We start from the raw sequence: 22,535 nt of genomic DNA, 5'->3' as shown, positions 1-22,535 counted from the left end.
CTGATGCTGAAGCTGAAACTCCAATCCTTTGGCCGCTTGATGTGAAGAACTGACTCACTGGAAAAGACCCCGATGCTGGGAAAGATTGGAGGCGGGAAGAGAAGGGGACGACAGAGGATGAGATGGTTGGATAGCATCACCAACTCGACAGACATGAGTTTGAGTAGGCTCTGGGAGTTCGTGATGGACAGGGAAGTCTGGCGTCCTGCAGTCCATGGGGTCGCAAAGAGTCAGACAAGACTGAGCAACTGCACTAAGTATATTCCGGGTATGAAAGATTGTATTTTACATATATATATTTTCCATCCATATATATGAAATGTTATATTGCTCTGTATCATTTTTTGGTATCCTATACATTTTTTTTGTGTGTCATATATACATATCCTATCTCACATGCTGTACCTTTGGTGCACCTTATTTGATAGGTAGGATCTTTATTTCCTCCCCTGACACCCGGGGAGACTTTTGTAAGTGTCTCCAGAAATACAGAACAGTGGAAGTGAAGCTACCTGAGTTTCTTTTTTTGTTATTGTTTTTTAATATTTATTATTTATTTATTTGGCCTTCCCAGGTGGCGCTAGTGGTAAAGAACTCACCTGCCAACACAGGAGACACAAGAGACATGGGTTCAATCCCTGGGTCAGGAAGATCCCCCGGAGAAGGAAGTGGCAACCCATTCCAGTATTTTTGCCTGGAAAATCCCATGGACAGAGGAGCCTGGTGGGTTAGAGTCCATGGGGTCGCAAAGAGTCAGACATGACTGAGTGACTGAGCACAGCACATTTATTTATTTGGCTTCACCTGATTTTTAGCTGTAGCATGTAGGATCTTTAGTTGCAGCATGAGAACTCTTAGTTGCAGCTTGTGGGATCTAGTTCCCTGACCAGGGATTGAACCCACGCCCCCTGCATTGGAAGTGTGGAGTCTTAGCCACTGCAGCACCAGGGAAGTCCTCGAAGCTTCCTGACTTCCAAGGCTAGATCATAAAAGGTAATGTAACTTCCCCCTGGCTTGCTTGTTCTTGAGATATTTGCCCTTGGAGCCATGTCACATATAGTGACCACTATAAATATGCAGTTGACAGCCCCAGCTAGCCCCATCTTGACTGTGCCCTTTCTGAATTCATGACCCACAGAAACTATGAGAAATAAATGACTATTGATTAAGCCACTAAGTTTGGAGTGGTTTGTTATTTCTTCCGTTGTAATTAATATACCCTCCCTTCCCAGCACCGGGCTTACAATTTTGAAAACTCTTAATAAAATTTCTAGTTTGATGCATGATATAGGGCACTCGGGGCTGGTGCACCGGGATGACCCGGAGGAATGGGATGGGATGGGATGGGGAGGGAGGTGAGAGGGGGGATCTGGAAGGGGAAAACATGTACACCCATGGTGGATTCATGTCAATGTATGGCAAAACGAATAAAAATAAAATTTCTAAGTGAAAAATGGTGTCTTATTTCAATTTTTATTTGCTTGATTACTGGGAAGAAGCTATTGGTTAGGGAAGTAATAGTTGGCATGCTAGCTGTAGATATCATTTCAAACTTAATAAATAAGTTTAATGCTGAAGTCATTATCTCTCTACCCTCAACTTGATCCTCACTCTTTTCCCTCCAATTTCTACTCATATTTCAGTTCAGATAGTACTTCTTCAAGTTAGCTTTCCCTGGCTCTGCTCTCTATCTTTCAATCCATTTGGGGTTAGAGGCTTATCTTATGTGCTCCTATAGAACCCTGTTACTTACTCCTGTTTTGCTGCTGCTGCTGCTAAGTTGCTTCAGTCGTGTCCGACTCTAGGCGACCCAACAGACGGCAGCCCACCAGGCTCCTCTGTCCCTGGAATTCTCCAGGCAGGAATACCGGAGTGGGTTGCCATTTCCTTCTCCAATGCATGCATGCATGCTAAGTCGCTTCAATCGTGTCCGACTCTGTGCGACCCCATGGACAGCAGCCCACCAGGCTCCTCTGTCCATGGGATCCTCTAGGCAAGAATACTGGAGTGGGTTGCCATTTCCTTCTCCAACTCCTGTTTTAATACTTTTTATATTTGATGTGGTAATTGCCCTTTTACTTATTGTTATGCTTCAGTAGATCTTGAGCTTTACAAGAGCAGAGACACTATCTTCTTGTTCCCTATAGCATTTGCTGTGCCTAGCATATAGTGTGTGCTTAAAAAAGAGATATTTTTAATTAATTCAACAAACATTTGAGTGTCTACTGGGTACCAGGTTCTGTTCTTGATAGTGAAGATACAGTAATAATTAAAGTAATATTTTGATTGACCACAAGTAGTATATATTTGTGATTTAATTTAACCTTAAAGATAACATGAAATTATTTTTCCAAAGGCCTTTATCTTAAAAAATATATCCACTTAATTAGAAAATTCATTTCAATTGGGAATTCTGTTTGATTGCATGGTTACTTAAACCTGTTCTAATATTTTCTTTCTCTAATATTCATGTTTCCTGAAAGAACATGGCTATTTTATCACTATTTATGATTCTGAGTCAACACATCTTCTGTGTACAAGGTACAAGTTAGCTACTGTGGGAGATATAAGGTTGTTGAAAATATGGTCATTGCTATCAACTATGAAGGTACCACCATTACGTAGTTGGGCTTCCCTTGTGGTAAAGAATCCACCTGCCAGTGCAGGAGACCTGTGTTCATCTCTAGGTTGGGGAGATTCCCCTGGAGAAAGAAATGGCAACCCACTCCAGTATTCTTGCCTGGGAAATCCCATGGACAGAGGAGCCTGGTGGGCTATAGTCCATGGGGTGGCAAAAAGTCGGACACAGCTTAGCAACTGAGCACACGCCACCATTATGTAAGTGATTACTCTTTTTAAGGAAATTTCTACTATCATCTGTTAACTTTTATATTTATACTTACTTTTGAGTGACATTGCACTTGGGATTGTAGCAAAAATATAAAGCATAGTTATTTTCCCCATAATGTTGGCAAAATAAAGACTTTGATGAATGTTGGTTTAATGTATTAATGGCAAGAATGCTTAGATAGGTAGGAGAAGGAAAAATGATAGGGGATGGAATTCAGTGTATTGAAAAACTACTTTATTGGGAGTCAAGAAGGCTCAACCTTATTACACATCAGGACACAACCATCACCTACTGTATTATGGTACAGTCAAAGCTGTGTAGCAAAGACTATGAAATGTAATGGCTCAAAGCAGAGAGAAGATAATTTCTCTCATAACCTTCAGAGGTCAGTGGCTGACCAGGGCTGGTGGAGGGGACCTGTGCTATCCTCAAAATGTGACTGCCGCTACTGATCCAAAATGGCTTCAACCTATGGGAAGAAGAATAAGATCTAGGAGAGTGTACACTTAGTCCTTTTCAGGGAAAGACCTGAAAATGGAACATATCATTCCCACTTTCATGTCATTGGCCAGAATTTAGTCACATGGTCACACTTATCTGTAAGGTAGACTGAAGTATAGCCCTTAGCCAGGCTGCCATGTAAGTACCCAACTATATGATTAAAGGAGAGAGAAATATATTGGGAGGCATCTAGCAATTGGGTGCCATTACCAATCTGGGATCTTCAGATTCCTGACTTAACTATCAACCTTGTAAAACACCTTGGGAAACTTATGTATGTGTCTGTTTATCATCCATTTGAAATACTAAGTTCTTTTTGCTTTTGATTGAAATTAGAAGTATATGTGGTAGTACTTGAGGAGAGCATGGCATCCTGCTCCAATATTCTTGCCTGGAGAATCCCCATGGAGAGAAGAGCCTGGCGGGCTATAGTCCATGTGGTCGCAAAGAGTCAGACATGACTGAAAAACTAGGCACATGGTAGTACTTAAGATACGTTTAATTTTTAGCAATTGGCAATTGTCCTTGATTTAAATTTTTTTAATAAACTGATATATTTTGTTGGACAAAAATATTTCCAAGTATGAACTTCATTGGAGAAATAATTAAATAGAGAGCAATGAAGAAGTTAAACTATTGACTAGATTCCAAAGTGAATCTAACAATCAAAATGTTAGAGTTTGAAGGGATCTTTTCTTTTGTCTTTTTTTAAAAAAAATACATATAGAGAAGCTATATACCAGAATGAGGTCTTTTCAGATTAAATTCCAACCCCTTTTCAGATTAAATTTCAACCCCTAAATTGTAGTGATGAACTTCAGAGAGAAGTGACCTGTCCAAGGGCTCATAGTTTATTCAATATAAGAGACTGAGTAAAGAACCAGGCTTCTAAGTTTTAGTCTGTTAGAGAAACTGACAACAATATGGAAAGAGTAAGCTCAGCCAGGATACTGCATAAGCCCTGAAGATACAGAGTAAGGTAATTTCTTTCAGTACCACTAAAAAAAAGTTTTGAGTGGTATGTGATATTCCTCTGTGAATACTAAACTAGGGCAGGTTAACTGTAGTAGCAAATACTCCAAAATTTGTTGGCATATTTGTGAGGTAGGAGGTGAGAGGGGAATTTTACTCTGTGAATCATTTATTCCATCTTGATGCTACATATTCCTGTAAGTCCTTGGAGCCCTCTCTCTTTTGTGGGTTGATGGGGAAAGAGAGGATGGGGAGGGGGCTGAAGTGGCTGGTGGTAAGGGAGTGTTTAATGGCCTGGATTGACACACATCTCTTTTACTCAGATCTGTTGACCAAAACTCTGTCACATGATCTCATGTAACTCTGAGGGAGGCTGGAAGATATATTCTAGCTGTGTGCCCAGGAAGAAGAGCAGAACATCATTCCTATTTCTTGCAAGGGAGGATACTAGAGTAAAATTATCTGTTCAAAGTACGAGTAATAGATGCTACTGACTGGAGATTTAATATAGTCCCTCACATGATCTCTTACTGTAGAACTTGAAAAGATAATCTAAAAAGTTATCACACTCTACTGAGAATATAAGGTCTAGGAGGAGGTCAGGTGATTTGTTCCAGATTATCTAGCTAACCAATTACAGACTCGAGATCAGAACCACTCTTCCTAGAATCGTAAGGTCTGTGGTCTCTTCATTACCCTGCCTCCCGAACTAGTTGACCAACAGTTGGGTTCTTCATTTGTCAAAAGAGGTGAGATGTATCAGAATAAATAAAACAGCAACTATCTGAAATGTTTTATTAACATTTAAAATATATATATATATATATATATATATAGAGAGAGAGATATTACTATGTCACTGAATGGTCAACTTCAATTCAGTGTATATGCTTTGTGATAAAAAAAAAACCCAGGAGTTAAAAAAAAAACTGTTTATGTAATCTTAAGCTTTGAAATAAACTGATTGTTTTTATATTTCACACTAATCTTGGCATAATCAATATTATACTTAAATGGTAACAATGTATTTTTTAAATTTATTTTCTACTTTTGGAGTAGTTAGCATCTTTATACACTGGATATGATTTTTATATTAATTTAGTGATGATTATTCAGATTTTATTAGCCAGTTGTTATTAAGTAAATATCATTTTTTATGACAAGTGTAGTCATTCAAGTTTTTTCCTAAACCAACTTAGTTTACATTTATTTCCTTAATTTTTTAAAGATGGAGAAATTAAATTTAGAATTAAACCAAAATTAAAGGGAAAAAAATTATTTCTTTAACAAGAGTGTATTTTAGACTCAGTCAGGAAGCATCTGGTTTGGAAAACATGTTCTGCTTCAGGACTCTACACTTGGATCTCCAAGCTGTCTGACCCTCAGAAGTAAATGTCAGTTGTATTCACCCTTCAGATTTTCAGATTGCAGTTTCCTATTTTAACTTGCCTAGAAATGAACTAGAAAAAAATAAATTTTTTTCTCTGTAGTTAATATAAAACTGATGTTTACTGTTTAGACACTCATCTCTATCAGAAACATTTTAAAGTGTTATTTACAGTTTTATAATTTTAGATATATTTGAGTTACTAAAAAATCAATTTTATATATTGTTTCCTGTTTTGATGCTTAACAATATTAAGATTTGGAATTGTTAATATATCTATTCTTTCTTCAAATTACAGGCTTCCTAAGAACCAAAAATTAGGTTAGAACTGGTTGTGATGTATAACAGAAAATACTTTTAGGCTTTATTCTAGTAGTTGTGCAATTAAATATTAGGACGTGTACTCAGTGACCTAATAGCATTAATGTCTGGTGATCATTTTTATATAGCTATAATAAAAAGGAATATTGTTTGCTTTGTAGCTGGAGTTAATTATTGTTAGAAGTATTATTAACCTGCCCTACATAATTATTTTATTTATACTGAGATGGTACAGGCTTTAGAAATAGAGGAAAACAATAGAATGGGAAAGACTAGAGATCTCTTCAAGAAAATTAGAGATACCAAGTGAGCATTTCATGCAAAGATGGGCACAATAAAGGACAGAAATGGTATGGACCTAACAGAAGCAGAAGATATTAAGAAGAGGTGGCAAGAATACACAGAAGAACTATACCTTCACGACCCAGATAACCATGATAGTGTGATCACTCACCTAGAGCCAGACATCCTGGAATGCGAAATCAAGTGGGCTTTAGGAAGCATCACTATGAACAAAGCTAGTGGAGGTGATGGAATTCCAGTTGAGCTATTTCAAATCCTAAAAGATGATGCTATGAAAGTGTTACACTCAATATGCTAGCAAATTTGGAAAACTCAGCAGTGGCTACAGGACTGGAAAAAGTCTGTTTTCATTCCAATCCCAAAGAAAGGCAATGCCAAAGAATGTTCAAACTACCACACAATTGCACTCATCTCACACGCTAGTAAAGTAATGCTCAAAATTCTCCAAGCCAGGCTTCAATTGTATGTGAACCGTGAACTTCCAGATGTTCAAGCTGGATTTAGAAAGGGCAGAGGAACCAGAGATCAAATTGCCAACATCTGCTGGATCATCAAAAAAGCAAGAGAGTTCCAGAAAAACATCTGCTTTATTGACTATGCCAAAGCCTTTGACTGTGTGGATCACAACAAACTGTGGAAAATTGTTAAAGAGATGGGAATACCAGACCATCTGACCTGCCTCTTGAGAAATCTGTATGCAGGTTAGGAAGCAACAGTTAGAACTGGACATGGAACAACAGACTGGTTCCACATCGGAAAAGGAGTACATCAAGGCTGTATATTGTCACCCTGCTTATTTAACTTATATGCAGAGTACATCATGAGAAACGCTGGGCTGGATGAAGCACAAGCTGGAATCAAGATTGCCGGGAGAAATATCAATAACCTCAGATATGCAGATGACACCACCTTATGACAGAAAGCAAAGAACTGAAGAGTCTTTTGATGAAAGTGAAAGAGGAGAGTGAAAAAGTTGGCTTAAAGCTCAACATTCAGAAAACTAAGATCATGGCATGTGGTCCCATCATTTCGTGGCAAATAGATGGGGAAACAATGGAAACAGTGACAGACTTTATTTTGGGGGGGTCTCCAGAATCACTGCAGATGGTGATTGCAGCCATGAAATAAAAAGACGCTTGCTCTTTGGAAGAAACGCTATGACCAACCTAGACAGCCTATTAAAAAGCAGAGACATTACTTTACTGACAAAGGTCCGTCTAGTCAAAGCTATAGTTTTTCCAGTAGTCATGTATGGATGTGAGAGTTGGACTATAAAGAAAGCTGAACACCAAAAAATTGATGCTTTTGAACTGTAGTGTTGGAGAAGACTCTCGAGAGTCCCTTGGGCTGCAAGGAGATCCAACCAGTCCATCCTAAATCAGTCCTGAGTGTTCATTGGAAGGACTGATGCTGAAGCTGAAACTCCAATACTCTGGCCACCTGATGCGAGAAACCAACTCAGAAAAGACCCTGATGCTGGGAAAGATTGAAGGTGGGAGGAGAAGGGGATGACAGAGGACAAGATGGTTGGATGACATCACTGACTCAATGGATATGAGTTTGATTAAAGTCTAGGAGTTGGTGATGGACAGAGAGGCCTGGCATCCTGCAGTCCATGGGGTCGCAAAGAGTCAGACACGGCTGAGCAACTCAACTGAACTGAACAGGCTTTAGAGCCGGATCAACCTGGATTCAGATCCTGTCTAGACCGGCAAAATTAGCTCAGTGTTATGAGGCTCCCTCTCTAAATCTTAATCTCTTCATGAATATGATGGTAATAATACTACTAGCAGTAAGGTACTGCAGTGGATATTCTTGTATGAATGAATCTTGTTCATTTGAACGTATTACTGTGAACAGAAAAATCTATGGGCCAAAAGGCGTATGCAGTTTGATATTGATAATTGCTGCAAAATCTCTCTGAAAAGACTATCCTAATTTCAGTGTAACTAACTGTATGATACTGCCTTGTACCCTCTATAGTACTGGAGTTTTTCAGTCTTTTCATTTTTGTTTTTCTTATGCCTATTTTTAAATGTTAATCCTCGTCAAATCTCTTTGACCTCTGTATCAAATTTGGTGGTATAATACAGACATTGGAATAATATATAGTAGCCCAGATAATTTTATTGTTTAGATTTTTCTCTTAATAGCTATTCATATTTTAATAGTAACTCTGTATTTGTTAGTTTGTGCCATTTATGAAATAGAGACTCCTTGAGTCAAGGCATGCTCACATTCTCTATATATACATATATGTATATATACATACATTTTTATCATCCATCTAGTTTAAGCAGGTTACAATTTCAGTTAATAAAAATTCCCATGTCTTCTCATTAGCTTTTGGCATGTATCCCAATAACTTTAATTTTCCTATTACTAGAATACTTTTTGGTTAAATTATATATTAACATGATTTTATTTCTCTATAAGTGCAAATATAGTCTAATATTTAGTATCTTTCATATGCCTTGGCTTATCATTCTGAATATTCATTATCATTGTATAGACTGTAGATGTAGACAATCTAAGAAGTTAGTAAGGACTAAATCCATATTATGTGTGGTAATGGAAGAAAGAAGTTATGGTTTACCTTATTTTCTTATTTTTGACTCTTTCTCCTAAAAATAAAATACTGGAAAATTCCATTTAAGTTTTATTCTTCCTTATAATTACATTTCAATTCAAACCTTGCTACTTACTTGTGAAGCACTATTTTCAGTTATAGGCATCCTGAGCTTTATGAAAATAACTTGAAGTATGTGCTAATGAAATAGGAATCCTAAAATGAAGATGTTGGCAAGTCTTGCTTCACAAGCCAAGTTTGAACTGAATTTTCATTCTCATTCTTAATCAAGTCCACATTTAAACTTAAGACCTTTTTATGGTCAGCTTTTGCTATAGATAAATTGAACAGTTTTCTGTGATTTTAAAGAGCAATAAGGCTTATCTGCGACTTCCCAGTTGGTGCAGTGATAAAGAATCCACCTGCCAATGCAGGAAATGCAAGAGACGGGGTTCAGTCTCTGAGTGGGGAAGATCCCCTGGAGGAATAAATGGCAACCCACTCCAGTATTCTTGCCTGGAAAACCCCATGGACAGAGGAGCCTGACAGGGTATAGTCTATGCGGTGTCAAAGAGTCGGACGTGACTGAGTACACACGCACACACACAAGGCTTATCTGATCATTTTGACTTATAGATGTTTAGGAAGTATTTAATAGGCATGTTGTGATAACATTTATTTAATAGCTCCCACATTTCTTTTAAAACTTAACATAGTTGGTAATAATTGATGTCATTTTTGACTAAGTTTTAGTTTGGGTCCATAGCTCTTAAGGTTGTCAGTTTGTTAAAAATTTCTTAAATATAGTATTTTAAAAATATGATTAGAGATATATAAACCACCCTCAATAGGGTCTGGCCACTTTGGGGACTCAGTAAATAGCAGGTGTTTTTTATTACTGTTGTTGTTGTTCAGTTGTTCAGTCATGTCCAACTCTGTGACTCCATGGACTGCAGCATGCCAGGCTTCCCTATATACTAATATTATTAAGTAGCATTGTGGAATTTATAGTGAATGCAGAACCTTGTAATATATGAATAAAAGTTATTGGCTCCTCAGAAGGGCTTCCTATTAGGACTCTACTTGTGATCCTGATTAAGTTTTAATGCATTTTTTTTTTTAATAGAATCCGAAAACAAAAGAGCAAATTGAAAATCTGTTAAGGAATGGGATGAACAAGGAGCTGCGGGATAGGCTTTGTTGCCGAATGACTTTTGGAACTGCAGGACTTCGTTCTGCTATGGGGGCAGGATTTTGCTACATTAATGATCTTACAGTAATACAATCAACACAGGTAAGTGTTATTAAGTATTATATGTGTACTTTTATCACTGCTTTTTGCTTTATAAATTAGGTTTTTAAAAAAAAATAGTAAAAAAGCTTTATATCCAGCAAGATACTTTCTTACAAATGAAAAATGTAATATAAATTCTGACCTTTGGTCTTACACAAGACTCATCTTAGAGGTCATGTATGTATCTTTAGGATTACAGACTGACTTTCTGGTTATTTTGGTTGCCATCGTCAACTTCTTGACAGTATTACTTCGCATTTCAAACCAGGAAATGGTTATTGACATTTCCATTTAATACAAAGAAGCAAACTTAGATAGAAGGTGATCTGTTTTGGCATGGGGCCTCTGATAAAGGTTAACCAGAGTATTTGGAAATTTTAGTTGAAAATATTTCCCTTTAACATGGCTTTCCATATAATTTGAGAGTTAAGAGAGTGTTGATATGATTCAATTTGTTTTATTTCTCCCCATTTTTATGCAATTTATTCTAGAAACAATTCTCTTTCCAGTGAATCATCTTTAACTGTTTCAGGGAACTCCACTTTGGAGACCAAAATACATTTAGCATATACTAAAAATAGTCCTAAACTACAGAATTGCTCAGTAGATATAATTCTAATCAATACTGGCAAACAATAAATCTTATTCTGAGGAAATTTCTTTAAATTCAATGGCTAATGCAGGGGTTTGGGAACAAACAATGACAAGATGACTGAATAGTAGAATACTTGCTAGCTCCTGCCCCCATCCCCTTTCTTTTCCTGGTTCAGAAATGATGCTTCAGTTAGATATTTTTTATATGTTGGGCTTCTTCATAAGATTTCGTTTTGACTGAAGATTCCTTGGCTTTACAAAAAGGAGTGGAGGAGGTATTTGAAAATCAATTTCCACAGAAGTGCAAATTTTTACAGGAGCTGAGATTCCATCTAATACGTGAAGTAGAAAAGCCAGATTGAACCTGATTCTTAAACTCTAGCTTTTTTCAGAACCTAGGTATAGTGGGATAAGATAAGATGGATTTTTACATCAAAGTGTGAGATTCTGTGAGATTTTAGGATAGCATCATCATTAGAAATAAATAAGTTGGTAAAATTTGTCAATTTGGGCTATATTGCATGTGTGAGTGCACGTGCACACACAGACACATTCACTCATAAGGAGTAGGTTGGGAAGAATAATTATACTTGAAAGAACTGTGAAAGAAAGATCCGGAAGTCACTGGGACCTCATTTGGTACTGGCACCATAGTTACTTGGCAGTGCCTGCCATATCGTAGGTCTTCATTAAATCAGTATGACATCATGAATGAATGGCCTTGGGCAAGTCATTAAATGGAGCTTCAATCTTATTTTGTCTTCTCTGTTTTGGAAGAGATGTTGAACAACAGAGACAAAAATAAAACTGGTATCTGCATTTTTTTCTTTCTGGGGTTATTATGAGGATTAAATGTGGCAACATTCGAGAAAGTAGTTTTAAAAGTGTTAGTTTTGTATAGTTGAATGTGTTTATTAAAGTTAGCAAATCATTCATAAAATAGTTAAATGGCTTTGGCTTATTGTGATATTTTCAATATTAAATACTTTATTCTACTTTTTGTCTCCTTTGGCACAAATTTTCCTTGTTTATAAGATTTTCTTTGTGATTTTAAAACTAAGGAATGGCATCAGCCATCTTAAGAAATATTCTAATGAAAGTTTATATTGCTGATTTAAAATGCTTATGTCATAAATAGATCAACTCTTATGATTAGCTTCAGTCTTATGATTTAGTAAGACCTAAAATGGTCAAACTTCCATTCTCTAGAGCCTTAATGCAAACAGCAATTTCTTTTGATTCTTCTAACAGTTTTTCTTTTTTAGCATACTGACTTTCATGTCCCATCATTTTTTCCCTAATGTTTTATGCATTGTATTAGATTTAACAGTTACTTGATATTTCTGTGTATCAAATGTGTGCAAAACTTCAGGAAATGGGTGTTTGTCACCTCACATTTGACGATTGAAGATTGTTGCTCTCATGTTGGTGAACACGGGCAAAATGAGAAGCCCAGTACCCTGGGAGCCAATTAGCTGCACGCCACACATAAAAAGCATAGACTTTAAGTCATTGAAAATGCAGGCATTACTCAGGAATTAATCTTTTCTGTTTATCTGCTTCAGGGGATGTACAAATACCTTGAGAGATGTTTCTCAGACTTCAAGCAAAGAGGCTTTGTAGTTGGGTATGACACCCGGGGTCAAGTAACTAGCAGCTGCAGCAGCCAGAGGTACAGTATTAATTGTTTCAGAGATTAAGCTGGATTGGAATAAAATCTGAAAAAAAATTTTATGCCCATTAATAGGAGTTCTGAAACAGGAAACTGTCCAAAAAATGTGATCACATATTGGTGTTTATTTAGAGCTGAAACATAAGCATTTCAAAGATAACCTTTGGTTTTTTTCAGAAAAGAATAAATTTTTTAATATTTAAAGTTAGTATTTAGAATGACATCTTATGATTTTATTATTTTGGCAAAGGCACTGGGTAGCAATATTATGTAAATTGTATTCTCTCACTATAGTCTCATTTTATTAGATTTAGCATATTTTCACACATAGATAATCATGATCTAGTGATACTTTTTTTAGGGGGTAAATAGGTATTTTGTGTTTATCAAAGTCTCTGGTTTCACTTTCTTCCATTTTTTTGCCTTTTGCAAAAGGCAAATTTTATTTCTTAGTAAAATAGCCACCAAGAGCTGAATCAGGAAAAAGGAGGAAATTAAAATGTCAATTCTGTTCCTTGTTAAAGTTCCTTTTAAAAAATCTTGTTTATTAATATTTTAAAGTTAGAGCATGAAGCTTAAATAACTAGTGATTATAAGAATTGGTTGGATTAGATTGCTGTATATTCAGAACAATTGTAATGAATTTAATTTGTGGGAGGTTGGTTTTTTAAGTATGCTAAGCTAAGGACCAAGTGAAATCTCTGTCCCTTTTTCAGGCTTGCTAAGCTCACTGCTGCAGTCTTACTGGCCAAAGATGTTCCTGTGTATCTTTTTTCAAGATATGTTCCTACACCTTTCGTAGTAAGTGTGTTATATCATTGATCATACAGATTGCTGCTCTTGAAAAAGTATTTCTTAAACAGGGTTCAAATGTTTGTCATGCATAAAGTTCTATATTAAATGATATGAAGGACCTAAAGAAAACAAATATTGCTCTGACTTTATTTTCATTCAACACACATGTGTTGAACCACCTAAGAATATGATCTATAACAAGTTGATAAGTCTACAGTCATGGCGGGATATTTTAATATTCTTCTTTCAGAAACTGATTTATCAAGCAGGCAAAAATTATTATAAAACACTCACTTGAGTGTTTTATTTCTTCTTTAAAAATTCAAGAGTGTGAACAGTGCTTGCTTCTTGGCATATAACTTAACAATGAGTGTGCATCTTTTCTATGCCTTGGTAAATTATCAAATTCCCTTCTAAGTCTGGGTTAACTTTCCACATTTTATCTTTTGCACATTCAATATCATAAAATGTTTTTGAGAATAGCTTTTTTGCCAGTATCACTTACTCGAGGACAACCTCATCGTTTTCATCACAACCACATCCTTAACTTATATCCATACATTCACCTTCACTAAGCTGGTCTGATTGCCTATCTAGAGTCTCTTGAATGACAGCAGTGTCAATATTCCCAGTTATTTTTCTATAACTCCATTTATGATTGATTCAAATGTCACCTCCACCATTATCACTTTTTGCTTCTTTGCTGCACTTTCATCTTTATTGGCCATTTCCTAATTTCAGTCATCCAGTTTTGCAAAACTGTCACATGAGTTATCTCTGGGAGGTAAAGAGGCAACACAACTACATGTTTTGCTGTCTGTGCAATAGCTCACAGATGCACAGTGACCAACAGTGACATGATCAGTTACTAATCATGATGGATCTCATATATACATAGTTGTTTCAGACTGAAGAGCTAGCAGCCAAGTTTTTACTTGATATAGTTACAGCATAGGCAACTGAAATTTGAGCATGTTTTTGGGAGACTGGTATTATTTACTTAAACATGGTATCAGAAATTCATGTGTATTGGAACTTTGCAAACCAAGGATTATATGGATTTTAAAATGAGCAGCAATGAAAACACTAAGTAGCAAAAAAACCTATGAGATATAACTAAAGCTCTACTTAAAGGGAAATTTATAGTCTTGATGAATATATTAGGAAAAAAAATTTTAAGTAATGAACTAAGACTTTAATTTAGTATGTTAGGATAAAAACAGAATAAATCCAAATAAAATTTAAAAAATAATAACGATACAAGGAAAAATCAACTAAATAGAAAATAAAGAAAAGGAGGGTATCAACAAAAGCAGGAGTTGGCTTTATGAAGAGACAAATAGTAAAATAGGCCTTTTGGCAAAGGTGCTGAAGAAAAAAAGAGAAAAGACAATCTCTGGTGGCTCAGACGGTAAAGAATCCTCCTGCAGTGTGGGAGACCTGGGTTCGATCCCTGGGTTGGGAAGATCCCCTGGAGGAAGGCATGGCAACCCACTCGAGTATTCTTGCCTGGAGAATCCCCATGGACAGAGGAGCCCGGGGTCCATGGGGTCGCAAAGAGTTGGACATGACTGAGTGACTAAGAACAGATTAAGAAAACCACAATATTCTGAACATGATGCAAATAAATGTGAAACTTAGGAGAACTGGCCAATTTTCTTGAATAATTAATATGTCAAAACTGGTAAGAAATAGAAAACCTGAATAGACCTGTAGTCATTAAAGAAATTGAACTGATTTTTATTAATCTTCTCAAAATAAAAATGTCAGGTCTACATGATTTTGTTGGCAAGTTTTACCAATTGTTAGATGATTAGATAATGTCTCCATAATCTGTTGCTAGTGATTTATTGGACATATACAGAGTGGATCAAAGAATTGAAGGAATTTTTAAACAATTAGCTCTAATGAATGACAGAAACCAAGGAGGGCCCAGAAATGTTGAACTTTTTTGTAGGAGTTTGCCTCTGGGTTACCATTTCCAATTGTAACTATTACTTGGCCTTCCTCTCTTATTGCAAGTGGTTCTGCTCTAGCTTCTAGGGAAGTTGTTTTTGGCACTCTTTATCACCATGTCTTTGAGTCAGAGGAAATCTACTTACAGCAAAAACATCCTGGAGAAGAACTGGGTCTTATAAGCCAGTCTCTGAGTTAAATCATCAAAGGAATAGGTTACTGTAGTCAGATCAGTGTCATGTGCCCATTCCCCCATGGCCAGGAGGATGTGATGGTAGAATGGAGGAACATCTTAGGCAAATAAATAATAACTGTAATGAAAAAGGGAAATTCAATCTGGGAATTAATTTTGGGAGAAATGGTAAATTGATTTTTATATGCCATAGAGGCCACAGAGTGTATGTAAAGATCTTCAAATCAAAAGGCAAGAGACCTATGTTCCATGCTTATATAATTCTCCCTTATGATTACATAATATTGAATAAACAGTATACAGTGTGTAAAATATGATAGATTTGATGATTTCTAAATTTACTTCCAGGTCTAATATTTTATGATTAGATTCCCCTCTCATATCTCCAGAGTCTGGTGGAATATCTGGCATATAGTAGCTTTTTGTTAAATATTTGTTAAAGGAACAAAATAATTATAAGACTAAGTTAAATGAGACTAGGGGGAAAAAGCATTCAGTCTAACACTTAGGTGGTTACTGATGACCTAATAGTTAGGTGGCTTTAGTTATATCCCACCTAGTGAACCTGGAGTTGATTATTAAGGTTTTAGGCTATTTATATCTTAATGTCTTTTCCACTTATTTAAAAAAGTTATTCTTGTGTCAAATGTATGAGTAGCTAGGAAATAGAATTACAGTATTATTGCTTTTTTAGCCATATGCAGTCCAGGAACTCAAAGCAGTTGCAGGTGTGATGATTACGGCATCTCACAACCGCAAAGAAGACAATGGATACAAGGTAAACCTTGGACTCTTCATCTTTGGTTATTTCACAGTTCTTATTTTATTTAAATAATACGTGCTGAGTATATTCTACAATGGGAAGCAGGGTTAGACATTGGAAACAGGAAGATGAAAACACTGAGGCTGCCCCTCAGAGAATGGCTTCCCAGGTGGCTCAGTGGGTAAAGAATCTGCCTGCAATTCAGGAGACACAGGAGATGTGGATTCGATTCCTGGGTCAGGAAGATCACCTGGAGAAGGGCAGGGCAACCCACTCCAGTATTCTAGCCTGGAGAATCCCATGGACAGAGAAACCTGGCAGGCTACAGTCCATAGGGTCACAAAGAGTCGGACACAATTGAAGCTACTGAGTACCACCACCACTCAAAGAATGTGTATCCTTACTGGCCCTTATTACATCTCAATATGTATTATTGTACTTTATATTCTTATGTACTATTACAAAAGTCTCTTCAGTGGTCTTTTTACTTCTGATATCTTACTGCCCTTGATTCCCCCAGCCCATCCCAAATCATCCTCTCTACCATTTCAGAGATAAAATCATTTTGTACCAAGAACTTGAAGAATGAGTGGGAGTTTGAAGGAAGAGAGCTGGAGGAATGGTACTTTGACCTCATTCTCCTTCTTTCCCTCCAGTCTTCTGCTGGGACTCCCTACTGGCCACAGGATCTGTTTGCTATGTCAGGCTTCATGGCAGAAAGCAGGGTGGGGAAGGGTGAAGAGTGCTCAGAAGGGGCAAACAGAAGATACAGCAGTGTTGAACCAGCGTTTGAGGTTCCTGGCTCATGAGTCTATGATCTTATATTTCTTTTTCTTCTTGTGTGGCAGGGGACTCCAGGCACACTGAGCTCTGGTTTACTGGGGAAAAGAATATTTTATACTAATCTAAGATTTTGACCCTTGCCAGCTAAGTGGGGAGTATTACCATTTACAGAAGCAGTGAAGAAGCCTAATTCATTAGTTTAGGACATAATTAAGTTTGAGGGATTTGTGGGTCAATCAAGCAGCAGCAACCTGTAGGCAGTTGAATATGCAGATCTGTTGTTCAAGGGAGAAATTTGGGATCACTGTACATATTATGTTAGAGTATTTAAGAATATTTGGAAGTTCTTTATTTGGATGGGCAGCCCAGAGACAGTGTAGGTTAGAAAAAGAGGTCAAGAATGGATCCCAAGGGAATATCAACTTCAAATGAAGGGAGAAAGAAGAGGATCTGGAGAGAGGACAAAGACAGGAAGAGACTGATGTTACAAAAACCAAAGGGGTACGAGAGTTGCAAGGAGGGAGAGCTCAACTGTCAAAGAGAGTAAAGAACCCAGATCTGTCCTCTGATCATCAGACTCCTATGTCCAGCTGCCAACCTGATACCCATTGGGATGCCTACTATGTCTCAAAATTAGTATCTCTAGAACAGAGGCCTTGATTCTTCCACAACCTGCCATGTATACACTCAAGTGTGTTCCTCCCCAAGTCTTACCCATCTCTGTAAATTCAAACTACCACCCACCCAAGCAAAAACCAAAATTCATTCTTGATTACTCCCTTTCCTTCACTCAAGACATTTAATTTACTAACAGGTTCTACAAATTCTGCATCCAAAATCTATGTAGAATATGTTTACTTCTGCCCGTGTCTTCTACCTCCACGGTTCTAAAGCATTGTCTTTGCCTGAACAACATCGTCCTAGTTGGTCTCTTCCCTGCTTCCACTGTTCTTCCCTGCAGTCCATTCTCCACCAAGCAGCCAGAGGATCTTTTAAAATATAAACGGGTCATGTTAACTTTCCTGCTAAACCCAATCTCCTTACCTTGGGGCTTACAGGACTCTGTCTCCTGCCTGCCTCTTCCGCCTCATTCTATTCAGTCCTCTTCTGTGCTCACTGTGTCCCGGTCACACTGTAGCTTCTTTCCATTCTCCCAGTTCCTCCAGTATACCAAACCCTTTCCTGCTCTGAGCCTTTTGTTTGTTCCTCTGCTTGGATTACTCTTCCCCAAATCTTGCAGACTTGCTTATTTTCATCCTTAAGTTTCCTTCCCAGATGTTGCTTCCTTGAAGAGACCTTCCTTAGCCACCTTATCTGAAGTGGCTTCCCTCAGTGATCTTCTCTTCATTTTATTTATTTTCTTCACAGAACTTATCACTATCTATAACTACCTGCTTTCTTTATAATGAATTATCTTGTTTGTTTATTGACTTGCTTGTTTGATCCTCTTTCCCCCCTAATTCCCCAATATAAGCTCATGGGTGGTGGGACTTTGTTTTGATATTTATTGTTATTGAACATACTTGTCACAGAGTAGACCCTCAAAGGTTTTTTTTTCTTAAAGTATAAGCACAAGGTAAAAAGTATAAAAGTTAAACATTATAAAAAGTTAAACAGTAAAGAGTATTTTTCCCACCCCTTTCCCCGAGTATCCTTTTTCAGAAGCAAATACTGTTTCTGGTTTTAGTTTCCTTCCAGAGGTAATCTATGCCTGTGTAATCATATGTGTAGTATTGATCAGTCCCTCTTTTTCCCCTCATAAATGTCAGGGTATTATATATAGTGTTCTGCACCTTGTTTTTTTCACACAACAGTGTGAAACAGTCTTAGAGATCATTCTCTACATCAGTCGATCTATAAATAGGTTTGCCTCATTCATTTTTAAAAACCTATATGGATGAGTCCTAATTTATTTAACCAATCCCTGTTGATAAACATTTTATTTTGTTTCTAATCTGCTACTGCTTACAAACAGTGCTACAGTGAATGTTCTTCTATACACATCTTTGTTCATATACACAAGTAGATTTATAGAGTCATTATAGAATAATGGCTAAGAGTGTTATGGACTGGGTTTGAAACTTACCTCCACCACTCAGAAGCTTTGTAACCTAAGATAAATTACTTAATTTCTCTATGCTTTGGTTTCCCCATCTGTAAACTGAGAGTAATAATAGAACCAGTATTTTAGGGCAAGAGTTAGGATTAAGGGAGACAGTGCATGAAAAATGCTTTGTATAGTATCTGGCTCTGATAAATACTCAGTAAATGTTACCTGTTGTTTTCATTCTTATTCTCTGTAGCTGCACTATCCAATCTGATAGCCAACAGCCACCTATGACTACCTAACACTTAAAATATGACTAGTCTGAGATGTGCTGTAAATGTAAAATACATACCAGATTTCGAAGACTTAATACAAAAAAGGCATGTGAAATATGTGGCTTGCATTGTGGCTCACATTATATTTCTGTGGCCTTGCTGAGCTATAGAATAAGTTTCTAGATGTGAAACTTCAGAGTCAAAGGAACTATGAAATAAAGTTTGTCATTGTCTATTCAAGGTGGTTGTTCCAACTGCTACTCTCACCGGCAACATAGAAGGATCTTTATCCCACACTGTCCATTATTGTTTGTCAACCCTTTTCATCTTTGCCAGTCAGATATGTGGAAATGTTATCTTGAATCTGTACCTGTCTTGTGAGTGAGGTTGAGCGTCTTTTCATACACTTATAAGATATTTGTGTTCCCTTTCCTGAAAAGTCTATTAAAGGCTTTACTCATTTTTGTCTTTGGTAGTTGCTCTTTGCTCTTTTCTTTGTATAGTTGTGAAAACTCCAAAGTAGCTCTTGGTCATCTGTCTTTCAGGTATTTCTCCCCATATTATTGTTTACCTTTTGACGATTTTTCCATGCATGTTATTATGGTATTTTTCTCCATCTGGAAAAATTATTTCAGCATTTTTATTGGTATCATATTTCACTTGTACATTACTTTAGACAGCTTCAGTATTTTTGTAATTTTTGAGTCTCTTTATTCAAGAACAGAATGTATCTTTCTATTCTTCCAAGACTTATTTTAGACCCTTTAGTAACATTTTAAAGATTTTTCTATCTTTCACATTTCTTTTTAAATTTATTCCTGGGTATATTTTTTTGCACAGATTTCTCTGCTGCTGTATCAGGGAGGGATGCTTTATGCTACAGGTTCAGAAAACCCACAAAAGTGGCTAAAGTTGATAGGAGTTAATTTTTCTCACATAACAAAAAATCCAGAAGCATGTGGCAGCTGGTATGGTTCTATAGCTCAATGTTGTTGGACCTAGCATCCCTGCAGTTTTGTTTTGGCCTTTTCTTTAAGTGCTCATTGTATAAGGGGTGCTATACCTCTAGGCATCACATTCACTTACAAGGCAAGAAGACAGGCAGGGAGAAAGGCCAAGATTATTTTTCTCATGTTAAATAAATTTTCATGGAGAGCTTTCAGGGCTCATGAACAGGATCTTGTTGGTTGCTTGGAATGTGGGAGCATCCCTTCAACTGGATTTTTGGTTTTGTTTTTTAAATTTCTGCAGGAACCTCAGGAGTTTCACCATTTCACCAACTGGGAGCAATTTTTATTATGCTAATGTAGACCTTAGATTTGAAATTTTTTAATTACCCAGAACTTGAGAAGAGAGACATGTTACCTTATCATCTTTCAGTAATAGTGGGCAGAGCTTTTTCTATTCTATATTTCCACTAAGAAGGGCATCTTCCTGCTTTCCACCTGGGCATTACAATCAAGAGCCAGATAAATGGCCAGTTGGCCTTCTCAAAGGCCAGTTGGCCACAGCATTAGTGCACAGCTTTGTCATTCAAGTTTATCATTCTTTAATTTTTTCCCACTGCCTGGAGTTTTCTCTTTCCTTCTTGTGAACTAAGCTATGCATTTTAGACAATACTTCTTCTACTTTAGCTTTTTGAGTCGGGGTCGCTAAGAGTCGGACACAACTGAGCAACTTCACTTTCACTTTTCCCTTTCATGCACTGGAGAAGGAAATGGCAACCCACTCCAGTGTTCTTGCCTGGAGAATCCCAGGGACGGCGGAGCCTGGTGGGCTGCCGTCTATGGGGCCGCACAGAGTCGGACATGACTGAAGCGACTTAGCAGTCTACCGTATTGCTTGGCACAGAATTTAGTACATAGTGTATATTCAAAAGTATTCTTCTTTCCTTCATTCAGGATGTGGTAGAAGGGATTGATGTCAAATACATGGGAGAAGTTGGTATAGATGAGTCCCTTCTAATTTTGAGATCCTGTGAATTATAGAAATACATTTTCTGCTTTTTTTGTTAACTATTCCTAATGTCTTGTTAATTTGGCTACTTGACAAACTGACAACTTAATGAAATGTATTTTCATTAAATACTGAAAATACATACACCAAAATGTGTATGGAAAAATTAATATGTTGTCTTCCCTGGAATAGACTTTATTTGGTGTGACATAAATTCTAGTTTAATTTATAGCTGAAAAATAAATTCTTCTTTATCATATAACAGAACCACTTTATAACGCTAAAATTTCATAGTATCAAGTTTTTTCCATGATTTCTTGGATCTTCTTTAGTATATAGTTATAGATCTAAGATTATGATTGGACTCTGTGATATATGCATATTTTAACAAGTCATAATGGTGCCCTGATTATATTTTACTTGCATTGTTATTAAAATATACTTCTAAATGAGAAAATAATACAGAATCATTTTGTTGAAAAGTCCCTGTGGAATCATTGCTATCAATATCCTTAGGTATTTATTAAGTTAGTCCAGTGTTGACATTTTCTACTTGACTAATTTGGTATGCTTCTTTGTAAAGTCAAATATCCCTACTGTAGCTAAGAAAACATATGGCCAACATTTCAAGTGCTTATAGCTGTGTTTACCTATCTTCTAGGTTTATTGGGAAAATGGTGCTCAGATCACATCTCCTCATGATAAAGAAATTCTGAAATGTATAGAAGAATGTGTGGAACCCTGGAATGGTTCCTGGAATGATAATTTAGTGGATACCAGCCCACTAAAGAGAGATCCTTTGCAGGACATTTGTAGGAGATACATGGATGATCTGAAAAAGATCTGTTTTTACAGGTATCCAAGGGGGAATGTAGGATAATATTACCTTAACATAAGATTAACAAATAAGAGAAAAAATAAGGATAAAAATGTGTTGGCTATTTATTATATTAAAATTATAGCTAAATAATACAGTTCATAGTAGTCAAAAAGTAGAGATAACCCAAATATTCAAATATTCATCAATAGATGAATGGCTAGAAATATATTCGTAGTATATCCATACAATGAAATATTATTCAGCAGTAAAAAAGAAGTACTGTTGCATACTACAACATGGATAAATTTTAAAAATAGGCTAAGTGAAGGAAGCCAGTCACAAAGAACCACATATTGTATATCAATATTTCATATCAATAGATATGAAATGTCTAGTGTAGACAAATCTATAGAGATAGAAACAGAAAGTGTATTAGTGGTTGCCTATGACTGGGAAAAATGGGAGGGTTAGGGTGTGATGGCT

At 36.6% G+C, this 22,535-nt stretch overlaps 1 protein-coding gene across 3 annotated transcripts in view; it reads left to right on the top strand.

Moving 5' to 3' along the window:
* The window catches only part of PGM2L1 (phosphoglucomutase 2 like 1), a 63,246-nt gene that overhangs the window by 24,000 nt on the left and 16,711 nt on the right, over positions 1–22,535 (top strand). For all 3 annotated transcript variants that reach the window (XM_081539605.1, XM_081539607.1, XM_081539606.1), the window contains exons 2-6: positions 10,031–10,198; positions 12,358–12,464; positions 13,181–13,265; positions 16,103–16,186; positions 21,894–22,087. In XM_081539605.1, the coding sequence (XP_081395731.1) occupies positions 10,031–10,198; positions 12,358–12,464; positions 13,181–13,265; positions 16,103–16,186; positions 21,894–22,087 (638 nt within the window). The remainder of the gene's footprint in view (positions 1–10,030; positions 10,199–12,357; positions 12,465–13,180; positions 13,266–16,102; positions 16,187–21,893; positions 22,088–22,535) is intronic.

The sequence above is a fragment of the Giraffa tippelskirchi genome, chromosome 11 (assembly GCF_054371585.1).
Source record: "Giraffa tippelskirchi isolate mGirTip1 chromosome 11, T2T-mGirTip1v1.2.pri, whole genome shotgun sequence".
Taxonomy (NCBI): Eukaryota; Metazoa; Chordata; class Mammalia; order Artiodactyla; family Giraffidae; genus Giraffa; species Giraffa tippelskirchi.
The sequence above is the reverse complement of the archived record's forward strand: the minus strand, read 5'-3'. Positions and strand labels throughout refer to the sequence as shown.